Here is a 13349-nt window from a genome sequence, read left to right as displayed (position 1 = left end):
GGTTTCAGCAGCAAGCCTTTGCACTCTACCTATCATGCACACAATGGTTCTTACAGTATTTCTTGTCTCGAATATTCATGTGTTTTGTATCCGTTTAACATTTGCTTTTCCCATTATGTGTATTTCTTTTAAGGTGCATCTGACCTTTTTACATCTGGCCATGGAGAACAGATGCAAAATAGCTATATTGGCTAATTCTGGCACATTTACATTTTATGTTTATTAATGTGCAATGTCCAAATAAACCTTCAATAAATAATGCCTGACCTATCAGTCCCCTTGTCCCTCTCTATTGACTGAAGAGCTGCGATCTTCTGCTGGGCTCTGAAGTCCTTCAAATGACAGGATCCAATGACCAATACAGGAGCCTGCTCGGAGGACTGAGCTATCCCAGAGTTCCTCTCAGATTTCAGGCACTAATGAATGGGATGTTGTTGGTGTTGTTAAGTGCAGTGTCACCAGGCTCTTTTCAAATCTCATAGACCCCCCAGGACTCTCCTCCAGCGGAACATGACAGGAGCATGGATGAGGATGACTATGCATCAGATGGTTAGCTAGTTAGCTTACATGAATGAGGAGGGTTTATTGCATATTTTTCACTTCATTTTTATGTGAATGTCTGGGTCAGTGCTAGTGTTTATTATTTAAAAAACAAACAAAAAAAAACATTTAATCCTTATAGCTGGTATCTGTGACTGATTTGAATGTAAATAAGTACACTTTATTTATAAAGCACATTTAAACACAGCTTTTGCTGACCAAAGTGCTGTACAGAGTACATTTATACAGATTATACACACATACAAATACCCATTAGATGGCCTTCACTTGCAGGCCGACACACAGCCATAACAACGACCAGAAAACAGTGAGGAATACAGAGTTACAGACAATAACAAACTGGACATTAGGTGGACAAGGCCAAAGATTACAGGTGTGTTTTGAGCCTAGATTTAATGGCAGTGAAGAGCCATTCACACCAAGAACAATAACTAAAACCATAACAGCAAAAAATATATCGCTTTAGCTGATATGAATGAAGACATCCACAAATAATCTATAACAATAACAATGCTAATATCGTTTTAGTTATGGTTATATTTATAGTTATCATTGCTGGTGTGAACAGACTTTGATAGAGGGAGCATCAAGTGGGACTTGGTCCCCCAAGCCTAGAGCAGCAACTGCAAAGGCTCTGTCATGGGACATGTAAGAGCTTGTCCAACTTCATCCATACTCATGATAGAATAAAAAAAATGTTTTTGAAAGTCTGTGAAACTTGAAGCCACACATCTCTCTCCTCCTCTTTTTTCATACAACAGACTTGTATCTCCCTCTGCTCCTACACTTCTGCAACATTAAAATGAGAGAGAAAACCTCACTTGGCAGTTTGGTCATGTAGTTACTCACATCTCCTTTAAAGGTACAGTCAGTGATCGTATGCGATTTCAAGCCCATAACAGCCTGTCCTCTAAACAAAAATGAAACCCTGTCTGGAGTTTCTCTGTGAATACTGAAGGAAGGGGTGAGCTACCTGTCTGGTGTGTTTCATTTGATCCCTGGTTAAAATATAATCTACGTTGTTTTGGACAAAAGTGTCTGCTAATAATATATTTTAACTATAAAAATAAACGAATGTGACTCCCTGCACAATCATGGACTGCATTTTTGAGCTGCTGTCCTTTTTTTCTTCCATACAGACACATACAGACTGAATTGTGTTTACGGTATGTGCCAGTTTTGTCACAACTGTGCACTCTATTGGCTCATCATAATCACCATCATCATCATCATTGTCGTCTTCGTTGTGTATGAACAGGAGGGCTGACATCTGGTGTGCCCGTCATCGGTGTTGAAGGACCCTAACTCGCACCCCCCCCCCCCCATCTCCTCCTGAGGGAAGAACCACCATGACCCTGACCCTTAACCCTGACCTCTGACCTTCTGGGCCCCTTTTCATCTCGCAAAGACCACATGCCCTCACTCGGCCAGGCTGCAGTCCTGGACGTGCCAAATGGTCACCGAGGAGTGGACGAGTGGATGAGCCTTCCCCTCTGTTTACCAACAACCATGCTTTGAACACTTACATGGCCAGACAGGCTTCATATTGATCTCAGGCCCTGTATGACAAGTGTCATGGGTGGTATGGGTAGTTTGGTGTAGAATTAAGTAGTGATTGAAAACCTTTAATGATTATATTTGGTTGCATTGAAGCTTTTCAGTGTTTGTTGAGGTAAAAAGTAGGTAAACTATTTCAGTGTCACTCAGTAGTATAGATTTACGATGTAGTGCGACAGTTTCACAAACTGCTTCGAAGTAATGTGGCACTTGACTGGAAAACATATTATCTTGTACCACTTTACAAAGTATTTAATCTATGTAGATAATACTATGAAGGGCTATTAAAAAACAACAACAAGAACAACAACATGGTCCATATAAGGTTAACTTCCCATGTTCGTATTCACAGCTGATGCCTAACATTTGCGGCCGAGTCCAACGGGAGTGCAGATGATGCCGCAACCTGTAAAGCAATCAAACGATTAGCCAGCTCTGATTAACCCCAGGGACACAATTAGCCTAATCTACATTAGCGTTAGCCCCCACGTAATCAATCCCTCCCTCCGTGCTACAAGGCAGCTGTTTCCCGCTAAATTAGCCTCAATTTCACAATCCTATACATGCCTATTTACTCCACGAGGCTTGATGTGTGGACTTGAAACCACACAATGAATTTGTGATTACATGGTAATAAACTGAGCCAGAAAGAGCCTGTTTTTTTTAGCCGTGGCAATAAAACACTCACATGCTTGTTCTTTGGTCAGCTATCCAGTATAATTCATGTCAAGATCGGATTTGGTGGATAACCCAGTAGAGACATACATTTATTTTCTACTGTGGTTCTCAAAAGACACTTGTTTTACCAAGTCATTTTATGTCTAAATGTAATATCAGAGATTGGATTTCGTTTTATTTTGTGAACAAAACATATTGAGATGTCACTTATGTTTGGCCGTTGCACAAACCAATTTTGTGGAGAATCAGTAAACATTATCTTGTGAGGTAGATGTAGTCTGACTTCATGCTCCTTTAATGGAGAATTAAAAGGCCAGACCTGACCCAAGTGGGCCCTGGATCATGGGTCTGACTCCTGCAATGTCCGAAGAACAACTAAACCAGATTTTATCTACTCATTTGTAAAGTATTTTGTGTTTAAATTGAACTACCTAAATAAACTGGCCTTTCTTTGCCTACACCAGTCTGTTCCCATGGAAATGGCCTCTTCTGTTGGTTATGTTTATGTTTATGGTTCTTAGCAAACGCTTTTGTCCAAAGGGACTTACAATTCTGGTCCTTGCAGTGGGCCACCTAGTGGCCGGAGGTCGTCATTCCCTTAGACCATTTATGTTATTTGAAAACTCCATGCACTTATTGTAGTTACAGGTACAGTGCTGTTCTTGATCCTGATCTTGTCTGGCAAATCTTGTTTTTGTTGGACTCACACTGCAACGTCTTCCTGTTTTGAATAACACAGCGCATTGCCCAACGCGTTGCATTTCATACAAATTCATCACGCGCCTTGACACAAATAAATGTATTGTCCAAGCAGACCACAGTCCCATTTCCAGTGAAGAGGATCTTTGATTTCATACAATGTACTGAAAAATAAGATATTATGGGCTGCGATTGGAAACACATGGGCTTAGGGTCTGAGCTGGACGAACATGAGGAACCTGCTGACAGTTATGGAGGTTTGGAGCTTTTATTCAAATGTAGAACAGCCCCGGATTACGGTATGTGGCTCAGAAACGGCTCCATCTGTAACGAGGCGCTGAGTTCTTTGCGGACACACTTGGCAGGAAGTCAATAACGTGTATTAGCCGTCCCGTAATACTAGCGTTGCATTGATAGCTCTAAGTGGTACCGGCTGGCTGGCGTTGGGTTCTCTTGATTGGGACGAGGTTTAATGGATTTTTCCTCGCCTTGCATGGACGTATCTCACGGATGGAACCCAACCCTGCCCCACCCCCTGAAAATGGAGGTTGTGAGGGATCATCAGAACCCTGTGGTTGGATGGTAGAGCATTCTGTGGCAGTGTGTTGTCATGACAATCCTAAACGCCAATGTTTCGTCCAGTCAGAAAGTCTGTTGAAAGTGCTGAACACACACATATTCCCCCCCCCCCCTCACGCACGCACACACACACACACAAACATTATCCCCCACCCCACACACACACACAAACATTACCCATTACCCTACATTTGCTCTACGTATGCAAGTATGTAAGTATGCAAATACACTAAGTATGCAAATTCCACACATCCACTAACACTTCCCATGGACACATGCTAAAATGTAAAACAAAACAAAAAAATATCACACACACATAACGTACATTCTGCTTTTAGGGGTCAAATATGATATGACCCTCTAAAGCATTCAGCACACACACACACACAGGCAGAATGATATACTGATGCACATTCACACACACTCTCTGTCTCTCCCTTTCACTCATGCACACACACACACACACACAGGCAGAGGGATATACTGATGCACATTCACACACACACACACACTTTCTCTCTAATCTTTCACACACCCACACACAGACAGAATGATATATTGATGCACATTCATACTCTCTCTCTCTCTCTCTATCTCTCACACACACACAAACACACACGTTTCCACCCATGATGTAAACACCTGATCCACACTGGCATTGTGTCATTGTGGGCCGAGACATTAAGGCATTAACCAATCTGCGCTGGAGCTCATGGTGTTGCATGACCTTGAGGATTACCACGGCACAACAATCCCTACCCGCCCGCCGGCTACACACTGGCAGTTTGGTAAACACAGACACCGATCCTATTTACGGCTTTGGGCCACGACGGGGGCGGGGGGCATCACCATCAGATTGGTTACAGCGTGATCCGGTGTAGGTGAGAGGCCGTCGGGCCTGATGAGTGTTCTCTGTGACGCCCGTCGCACCGGATGAGGGTCGAGCGTGATGTGGACAGTCGGCGGAGGGCCGGAGGGCATCATCTCAACCTCGCCGTCTACGAGAGCTGTCGCTCTCCAGCACTCCCACGCTGGTCAGAATGCGCCGGAGATCAACAGGGTGGCATTTCGAAGAGAGAGAAATGGTGATGGAGGAGAGAGGAAAACAGAGAGAGAGAGAGAGAGAAATAAACAGAGAGGGAGAGAGAGAATGAAACATCGGGGGAGAGAAAACTAGAGGGAGGGAGAGAGAGGGACAAAGAGAGAGAAAGAAAGAGAGCTGTGATGTGGACTGAAGTCAGCTGACAACTCATGTAATGTGAGGGTTGCGGGTTTGGGTTGTATTAGTGAGCTGATGATGTATGATAGTGAACATATGGCACTATTGACATGTCCATCATACATATTATTACGACACAATGATATAAAAAAAGCAAATACCACTGTCTTCACATTTAAGTACTTAGTGAACCTCATAAGCAGAACTTTCTGTTATTTAGTATTATTAATAATAATACAATTATTTAAAATGTGGACCAATGTTTTATTTATTTTTTAATTCCTGATTTCAAGATTTTGAGCAGTATGACCAATCAATTGTGTGATTGCAAAGTGATCAATGATTGGAAAACTATCATTTTGAATACACACACTCTCACTCTCTCTTACCTAATTCAACTCAACGATAGGAGAAATCCAGATGACCTCTGATACATCAGGGGACTGTGGACTGAGGTTAATATATAACCCGTGTAACAAACTACCGTCTATACAATATTGACATGAAGGGTAACCTAGAAGTTTAATGCATATCCATATGCCAGTACTGTAAAATAGCATTGCATATTCAAGACAGAGAGATTTAATACAATATCTCCTACATTTGGTATTTAAATCAAACACATAATTGAAACTTCCTGTTTATTTATGTCCATTGTGATCAGTGTTTCTTCTTCATCTATTCCTAGTTTATCAATGTAATCACCTCTAACGATTTTTCTCTCTTAAATAAGAGCATGAGATATTTGTGAAAATAGGAGTTGACCTGCTCTTTGAGGTTTTTTTTACCAATAACCAACATCAACAGAAAGTCCCTTGTGAGAAATCTAGAAAAATACAGTACATAATGATCGGTCAAAATACCATCCGAAACACAAAGACCATTATATCAGTTCATTACTTTTTTCCCCTTCGAGAAAATATTCCGATACACAAGAAACGCATGCTCTCTGCATGTTCCTATAGAAGGAATTTCCATACATAGAAACATATTGAATTTGACATCTTGACATTTTTAGTTTGCGTAGCGGCAGTGGCAATGGCAGTGACGGCGTCTTGGTCGTTTTCCGCTTGACCTGCTCCTCCTATACGTGTGTATTCCAGGACCCCCCCATGCACTTCCTCGGCATCCCTGCTCACAGCGAGGCCGTGGGAGAAAGAGAAAGAGCGCGGCAAGGGCCGTCCGTGCCCTGCTCTCTGGCCTTTCATTAGGAAGGGAATCAGGGGCATATTAGCAAAGCAAACAGCAGTTTCCCTGCAGACACAGTGCCTGAGTGCACAGGTTAGCGTTAGCTGAGGCCTGAGCCTGAATGGCGGTGACAGGGTGGAGGTTGGAGCCATGATGGAGGAAGTGACCCAGAAAGACTTGGGTGGGTGGGTGGGGGGGGGGGGGTAGCTAGCTGACAGAGACGGCCCTTTAGGAACAATCTAGGAGAGGCTCATTCTCACTGAGATAAACAGATGTACAGCAGTGTATGTGAAGGGAGGCAGGGTACATACACTTCCCACGCATACAGCAGCAAAACACACACACACACACTCACACAAAGAGAGAGAGAGAGAGAAGCACAGCATTGAAACACTTATAAGCGTACACAAAAACACTTACACATAGAATCAAAACACGTCAGACACACACAAACATAGAGAGAGAGATAGAAATAGAGAATCAAAGCAGAAATACACACACACACACACACACACACACAAGAAAATACCCATGGATTTCCTGTAACATAGTGTGCGTCTTTGTCAGGTGAGGAGTACCCGACATGTAACAGCAATGCCAAGTGATGCTAGCGTCTGTTTGTAAAAATGCCATACCAGACCCTATCAAACATGCCACTGTGCGCTTGACTCATAGATATACTTCCACTTCACACACCCACTTAACCTAAGCAGCAATAACCATTGACCTCCGTGATCTCAAACAACTTTTTTTTTTTTCATTTATTATAGCATTTGTTATGTGTATGAACATCAGGGTATTATAACTCAATAAATTCAATAATGTAGATGTCTGTATTTGTAAAACAAAACACATTTGAAGAAAAAGGAAAAGGTCTGAAAATAAACGAGCCAGGTAAAGTGCATAATGAAAATAAAAGAAAAAAAATGAAAGACAGTAAGAAAGTAAGAAAGAAAGAAAGAAAGAATGACTATGGATAACAACAATAACTGGAGGGCTAACTAAGAAGCACACACTACTCCCTGGCTTCCATACAGGTGATCTAATGATGTAGGAAAAGAGTGAAAGGATGAGATCATTAATAGAAAACATGCATCAGATAAAAAAAGATATTTATATATATATTCACTGACATATTATCTGCACAGATTTATTCCATCAGTGCCTAAATGCTTGCATTAAACTTTGGTTGTTTGACCTCCATGTAGAAATAACTGTTAAAATATAATAATAATAATAATGAAATAATAATAATAATAATAATAATAATAATAATAATAATAATACAGTTGTGATATTTTAAGTATTCCCAAACAGGTCTGTTTGATTCCTTCAGAAACTTGAAAAAACAATATTTTACAAATTAGCTAAAGACAAGGAGGTTATCATTAGAAGTCAACTAATTTCTGGTGTTTTAAAGGAGGGTAATGCGTTGTTAATTGCACCAAAATTAAAAAAGGTCAATCTTCACATTTTAAAAAAATGCATTTTTACCACAGTCTAAGTCCTCCACAGGAAAAGCTTGCCGGGGTCGCCCCGCTATCGTTGGTCTTTTTTATTGTTCTTAAACACTTTCGGAGTTTCGGTTTTTTATTATACGTCTCCATCAAACAGGCCAATGTATTTGCTGGCGTTTGAGAAATACAAGTAAGGCGAGCTACTTCCCGAGTACATGAGAGGAAGCGGAACGGGTAATACACATCCACCAAGTATGTTACTGATGTGGTTCTCTTTGTACAGCGCTGGCAATTGCACGGACTTTCCAGAGTCCGAGAAGAGGTCCGCTGTGCCCGCTCCATCGAAGTCCGTCGATAGCTGTCGTTTAAGCTTATTCCTCCGGTTCTGAAACCAAATCTTAACCTGTGTCTCAGTCAGTTGTAATGAGCTGGCTAGACAAGCCCGCTCTGCGCTACTGAGATACCTCTTCATGTCAAAGGTAGATTCCAACTGGAAGATCTGTCGCTTTGAGAAGATGGTGCGTGTCTTCTTCTTCGCCAGCGCTTTAGACTTCTTGCTGCATTTTTGCGGATCGGAGTTATCCTCACTGCCAGTGCTTTCTGCCGTGGGAGATGTGTCAGTCACCTCCAACGTGTCTTCTCTTTTCACCGGTAACGCACGAGGGGGTTTCCAGTAGCTCTCACCACTCGATTCTGTTGAGCAGGTTTGATATTCATCATTCTTTCCCCATCAATTTAACCTTTCGCGCTGGTGCATGTATTTACTATAGGCAAAAGTAACATTTTTGAAAGGATGCTGACACAAAAGTGTCGTAAACTCACCTGTATTCTGTATCCTGTTATTTGACTCTGGTTGCTGAGAATGGAATCTGATGTCCCCCCTCCACGAATCTTTCCTGCCCAGTGAGTCCTCCCTTGCCTCTTCACGTTGCGCATCCTTCTCATTGCGTTTCAGATTAAGAATGCTATCGATGGTGAACTTCAGCGATGCGGGTCTGCAATGCCCGGCTTCTTTGCTCATATTCCCAGATAACTGCAGACTCGCTTTACGCTCAAGCTTGCCACCTTGTTGCCGAATAGTTGGAGCCTCTCGATTTGCCTAACACCATTGCTCCATGCTCATAGCGTCTGCGGGGCTTGACAAACAGTTAGGCACTGAACCGGAAGAGTGCGCCTCGGCAGATTTTGATTGGAGAGATAGGAACGATAGGATGACGCCAGATAGCGTTGCAGGGCGGGAAGCACCTTTGGACTTGGGGGAGGGGCGCGATGGTCCGTGAATTTGGACAGAAGCCTGTGGGCCAGAACCGTTCAGTGTCAAGTGCCTTATGCAACATTTCGAGTAGAATATTTACATACACCAGAGGTAGGCCTACTGTTCAGTTAGTAGGTGATTTTAATATTTGGCACAGGTTCCAAATTATATATTGTGGTTGATCGGTAGCCTAAACATTAAAATAGTATTTGAACGCATCCACAGCATAGACCTAGTTGCTGGCTGATATAAGTGGAGAAATGTATATTATATACATACATTTATATGTATGTATATAATGTACATTTATATGTATATTATATACATACATATTTGAATTTATTTATTAAATAATTTTGTTTATTTTTCTATGCTTATAAGCACAAATAATGGCACACATGCAGCATATACAAGATGTGGTTTAACAAATGAGACCAAATAACAACAAAAGTCTTATAGCTACGATTTGTTAAGACATTATGTCCTTTTAAGGCGACGCTAGTGTTGATTTTCTGAATATTTTCGTTTTCCTGGGAGTTATGTTGTCTCCAGAACATTACAGTAGGCCTACGCTATAACAAAATGTGAGTGAGTGAGTGAGTGTGTGTGTGTGTGTGTGTGTGTGTGTGTGTGTGTGTGTGTGAGAGAGAGAGATTGACCGAGTGACCACAGGCCTGCATAATGGCATAGGCTACAAGAGCATATACACAAAAACATAACGGTAGAAGGGATACATTTTATTTATTTCTTGACCGTGTATAAAATCAAGATAGCCTATACAATTTTAAATACACGTTCAAAGTAAAAATAACTATAAGACACAATATTGCGTTGGTAGATAATATTGCTCTCTTTTACTCTTCTATTAGGTAGGCCTATAAAATAATCCTGAAGATATGGAAAGTCTTCAAAAATGTTCTCACAGTCCTGGGCCATTGCACGTTGTTTGATGAACAGTATGATACATTATGTGTGTCCATTTTGGCTCTGTGGCGTCACACGAGACCTGTCATCTGTGACCTTACAAACTGGAAGGGAGGTGTGAGCGAGGAGAGAGAATAATTCACACTGCCGGGAAATCCAACCAAAGGCGGTGATGCCTGTGTTGTGCCCAGGTTAAGCGCGGCAGACGCCGGGTGTTCGTGATACAGGATAGGCACCCTGACTACCCTCTGAGTCGAGTAGCATAGATTAGCAGCCTCCATGTCGGCCGCAACTTGTCGCTTCCACTTGTTCCGCCGATTCTGGAACCAAATCTTCACCTGCGTCTCAGTCAGGTGGAGAGAGGTCGCGAGCCCTGCTCGCTCAGCGCTGCTCAGGTAACGTTTCACATCGAACGTGGACTCCAACTGAAATACCTGACTTCGACTGAACACTGTGCGGGTTTTTTTCTTGCGACCCGCCTTCCCTCCGGACCCCTCACCATCTGCTCGTGCGATGTCTGGGGAGTGTAAGTCATTGTCGTCGTCTTTCTCGTCGACAAGAGTCTCTCTACATCCCTCATTTTCCTCGTGATCCTCCGTTCCCTCGGAGACAAACGACAATTCTCGGTTTTCTGACACCTGGCACTGGTCGCTGGAGATTTCTGTGTGACTCACTGGGCCTAAGGTAAACAAAGTCACATAATCTGTTATCGTTATGTTCCGAAACTAGAACTATGATTTTATAGAGAATGTTTCGAGGATAAGTAGGCTACCGATGTCTAAGTGAATAGAAATTCTACGCCTATGCATGGCTTACCAAACCCGAAAACGTGTATATCATTTCGTCATGACGATTGAGACTACTATTTTACTTTTTTTGTCATCTCAACAAATTCTTTTGAACTCAATTTGATTTGTCTCGTCCATCGTGAAATTGTTGAAAATGACAATGAGTTCACACTTACTTAGGTCGCTACAATGTGGTGATCCACGCCGTTTAGATATGTGTGCGTCCTCTGTCAAGCTTGACCCGAGATTTTGCTCTTGGCTTTGAACTTGGTAGCAGTGCCTTCTACTTGCGTGGTCGTAAATACTCCGGTCTGTGCAGACAATTCTGTTCTCAATGGTAGTCTTTTTGTCATCCCTCTTGGTGGAGCGAAGCAAGTCCTCAATGAAAAATGATGAGACTCTTGGCGGTGCGTCGTACACTTTCTCCGGCATATTCCCGAATTCCCCACCTTTTTGCGGATCTTTCGGCGTCACCGTACTCGTGCTCCTATACCCGCGACTCCCTCGCTCGAAACATCCGGTGGAGTGTGACGGAGACTCTTCCATCGGCCGTGGCTGTGTCTCGCGAATGCGCGTTCAGCAATGTCCATGAGAACCCCGCGCGGTACCCAGGGATGCGATCGGAATCCCTTGCTAAGCGCGAAACTAGCGCAGAAAGAATAATGTCCCATAGGATGTAGAATGAAAGCTGAAATAGGGAAGGAATGTGTTGCGTTATGCCCACTTTAGTGCGTGCGAATGCCTGCCTTAAGGGGCTAGTAGGATCCAGTCAGTCGGGCCGATGCGTTATTTAGGTCAATTAGCAGGCAAATCAAAATAGAGATGGAATCGTGTCCCTGGGCTGGAATTCCAGAAGTGCGCTTACTAGAATGTGTTATACCGCCGCCCATCGGCCACATCGGGCTGAACGTACTCAATTCGGAGTTCTAGGAATGTCGCTCTCTCCAGCCAGGGTTTGTTTATGAATGTCCATTCAGCCTTAACTGTATTAAACCTAACATGCCGAATTATCATATTTGTGACCGATTTAAGTATTAGGTAATATGCGACAGGCTAGGAGTGCAGGGTTTGATTTGAATGAACAGCTAGTTGGAAAGCTTCCGCTTCGGGGTCGTGACATAACACCCCTTGTAGCTAGCTGTTCTAAAACCACTGGAACATACGGCCTCTTGGGGCTTATTGTTTAATTATATTGTCATAATCATTATTATTATTATTATTATTATTATTATTATTATTATTAGGTAAGATATAAGGCCTATTTTAATTGAGAACTATCTGTCCACACATAGGCTTATTTAAGGAATGTCAACTGACAAGTGTAGGCTATATATTAATTTAGAATATGAATGCATTGATACAAAATTGATATAGGCCTATGGTCCAGTGATAATTAGTGATTATGAATATTATTATTATTATTATTCACAATAGCCTACATAATATTGTGTTTGTGGGATCAAGCTACACCTAGGCTAGACAGGCCTAAGTGATCACTTTCATAACAGATCCGCAAGAAGAGGCATCACATTTTGAAAAGCTCAATCTTAGAACTATGAAGAAAGCAGGCTTAAATAAATAGCCTATTTGTAGCCTACCTAAACTAAAGATTATTTTAGCGCAGTTCGGCAAAATTGCAGTTTCACATCTTTCAAATGGATTTAAATTGATCTCGTATCGAAACGAAAAGGAGATAAAATGTATAAATCTGTCCCGTATCAAGCCATTAATTGAGTGGAAATCAGTCTACTATTACTCGCCTAATATCTATCTCACCGATTTTCATATTGATGTCCGAGTTTCCCCATTTTGACGATTGTGCAAGATTGATATTTCATCTGACATCTTCCGCAGTTAACACATAAACATACCCATTATTCTACCTATATTTAGATTAACGGGCCTTTTAATTAGGTTAATAGTTTAGCCTATAAGTATTGTGCATGATTGTAACATGATTTTGTTTCAGAGCACACCAACTCTGTGAAACGGTCTTTGCAACATAATTTGTGCATTGCACACTGACATAGGCAGTTGTCTCTTGGCAGCCACATTTTTTGGGGAGTGTATCATTTTCAACTCTCTCCCTTCTCTCTCTCTCTCTGTATCACACACACACACACACACACACACACACACTGTAATATATAGAATGAAACACAGTTGCTGCAGGGTCACAGCGATTAGGCAACATTGATTTTTGTTGTGAGAGAGGCCTCCTCTAGTGTAGGTGCTTGCTGAAAGGCAAAAGTCTCTTTTGCGTCCCATTAGCTGTTTAGCAGAACCAAGAGCCCTCGACAGACTGTATGACTCCAGCGAGTAACTCTATCTCCTTGGATGCTAAAGGAGCGTTATTATCACAGGCAACGTGTGGACCTTATTAGAATCTTTTACCCTGGAAGTTGTTTTACAGCAAACATACTAAAATAAAAAAGAGAAAATTC

General features: G+C 42.1%; 2 protein-coding genes across 3 annotated transcripts; both read right to left on the bottom strand.

Annotated features, from left to right (window-relative positions):
• Positions 1–7257: 7257 nt before the first annotated feature.
• LOC125289609 (homeobox protein HMX2-like) lies at positions 7258–9150 on the bottom strand. Of its 2 annotated transcripts, none has more exons than XM_048236557.1 (2): positions 8761–9150; positions 7258–8631 (listed from the first exon to the last, which is right to left on the bottom strand). In XM_048236557.1, exons 1-2 carry the CDS (start codon positions 8957–8959, stop codon positions 8075–8077), a joined length of 756 nt encoding a protein of 251 aa, XP_048092514.1. In that variant the 5' UTR covers positions 8960–9150; the 3' UTR covers positions 7258–8074. The 2 variants fall into 2 exon arrangements, with proteins under 2 accessions (XP_048092514.1, XP_048092515.1); XM_048236558.1 differs by having other exon boundaries at positions 7258–8659; positions 8761–8875.
• An 801-nt stretch (positions 9151–9951) lies between these two features.
• LOC125289696 (homeobox protein HMX3-like) lies at positions 9952–11500 on the bottom strand. The gene is made up of 2 exons (XM_048236666.1): positions 11082–11500; positions 9952–10796 (listed from the first exon to the last, which is right to left on the bottom strand). The coding sequence occupies exons 1-2, from the start codon at positions 11449–11451 to the stop codon at positions 10189–10191; spliced, it is 978 nt and encodes a 325-aa protein (XP_048092623.1). The 5' UTR covers positions 11452–11500; the 3' UTR covers positions 9952–10188.
• Positions 11501–13349: the final 1849 nt, after the last annotated feature.

This window comes from Alosa alosa, chromosome 24 (assembly GCF_017589495.1).
Source record: "Alosa alosa isolate M-15738 ecotype Scorff River chromosome 24, AALO_Geno_1.1, whole genome shotgun sequence".
NCBI lineage: Eukaryota > Metazoa > Chordata > Actinopteri > Clupeiformes > Clupeidae > Alosa > Alosa alosa.
The sequence above is the reverse complement of the archived record's forward strand: the minus strand, read 5'-3'. Positions and strand labels throughout refer to the sequence as shown.

What these genes read in the sequence shown, in the direction of transcription:
- LOC125289609 (XM_048236557.1), bottom strand. Translation starts at nt 8,959, where the DNA reads ATGAGCAAAGAAGCCGGGCATTGCAGACCCGCATCGCTGAAGTTCACC. An exon ending in TAACAGGATACAGAATACAG is followed by an intron (nt 8,632 to 8,760) that starts GTGAGTTTACGA and finishes CCTGCTCAACAG; the next exon opens with AATCGAGTGGTGAGAGCTAC.
- LOC125289696 (XM_048236666.1), bottom strand. Translation starts at nt 11,451, where the DNA reads ATGGAAGAGTCTCCGTCACACTCCACCGGATGTTTCGAGCGAGGGAGT. An exon ending in ACCACATTGTAGCGACCTAA is followed by an intron (nt 10,797 to 11,081) that starts GTAAGTGTGAAC and finishes TGTTTACCTTAG; the next exon opens with GCCCAGTGAGTCACACAGAA.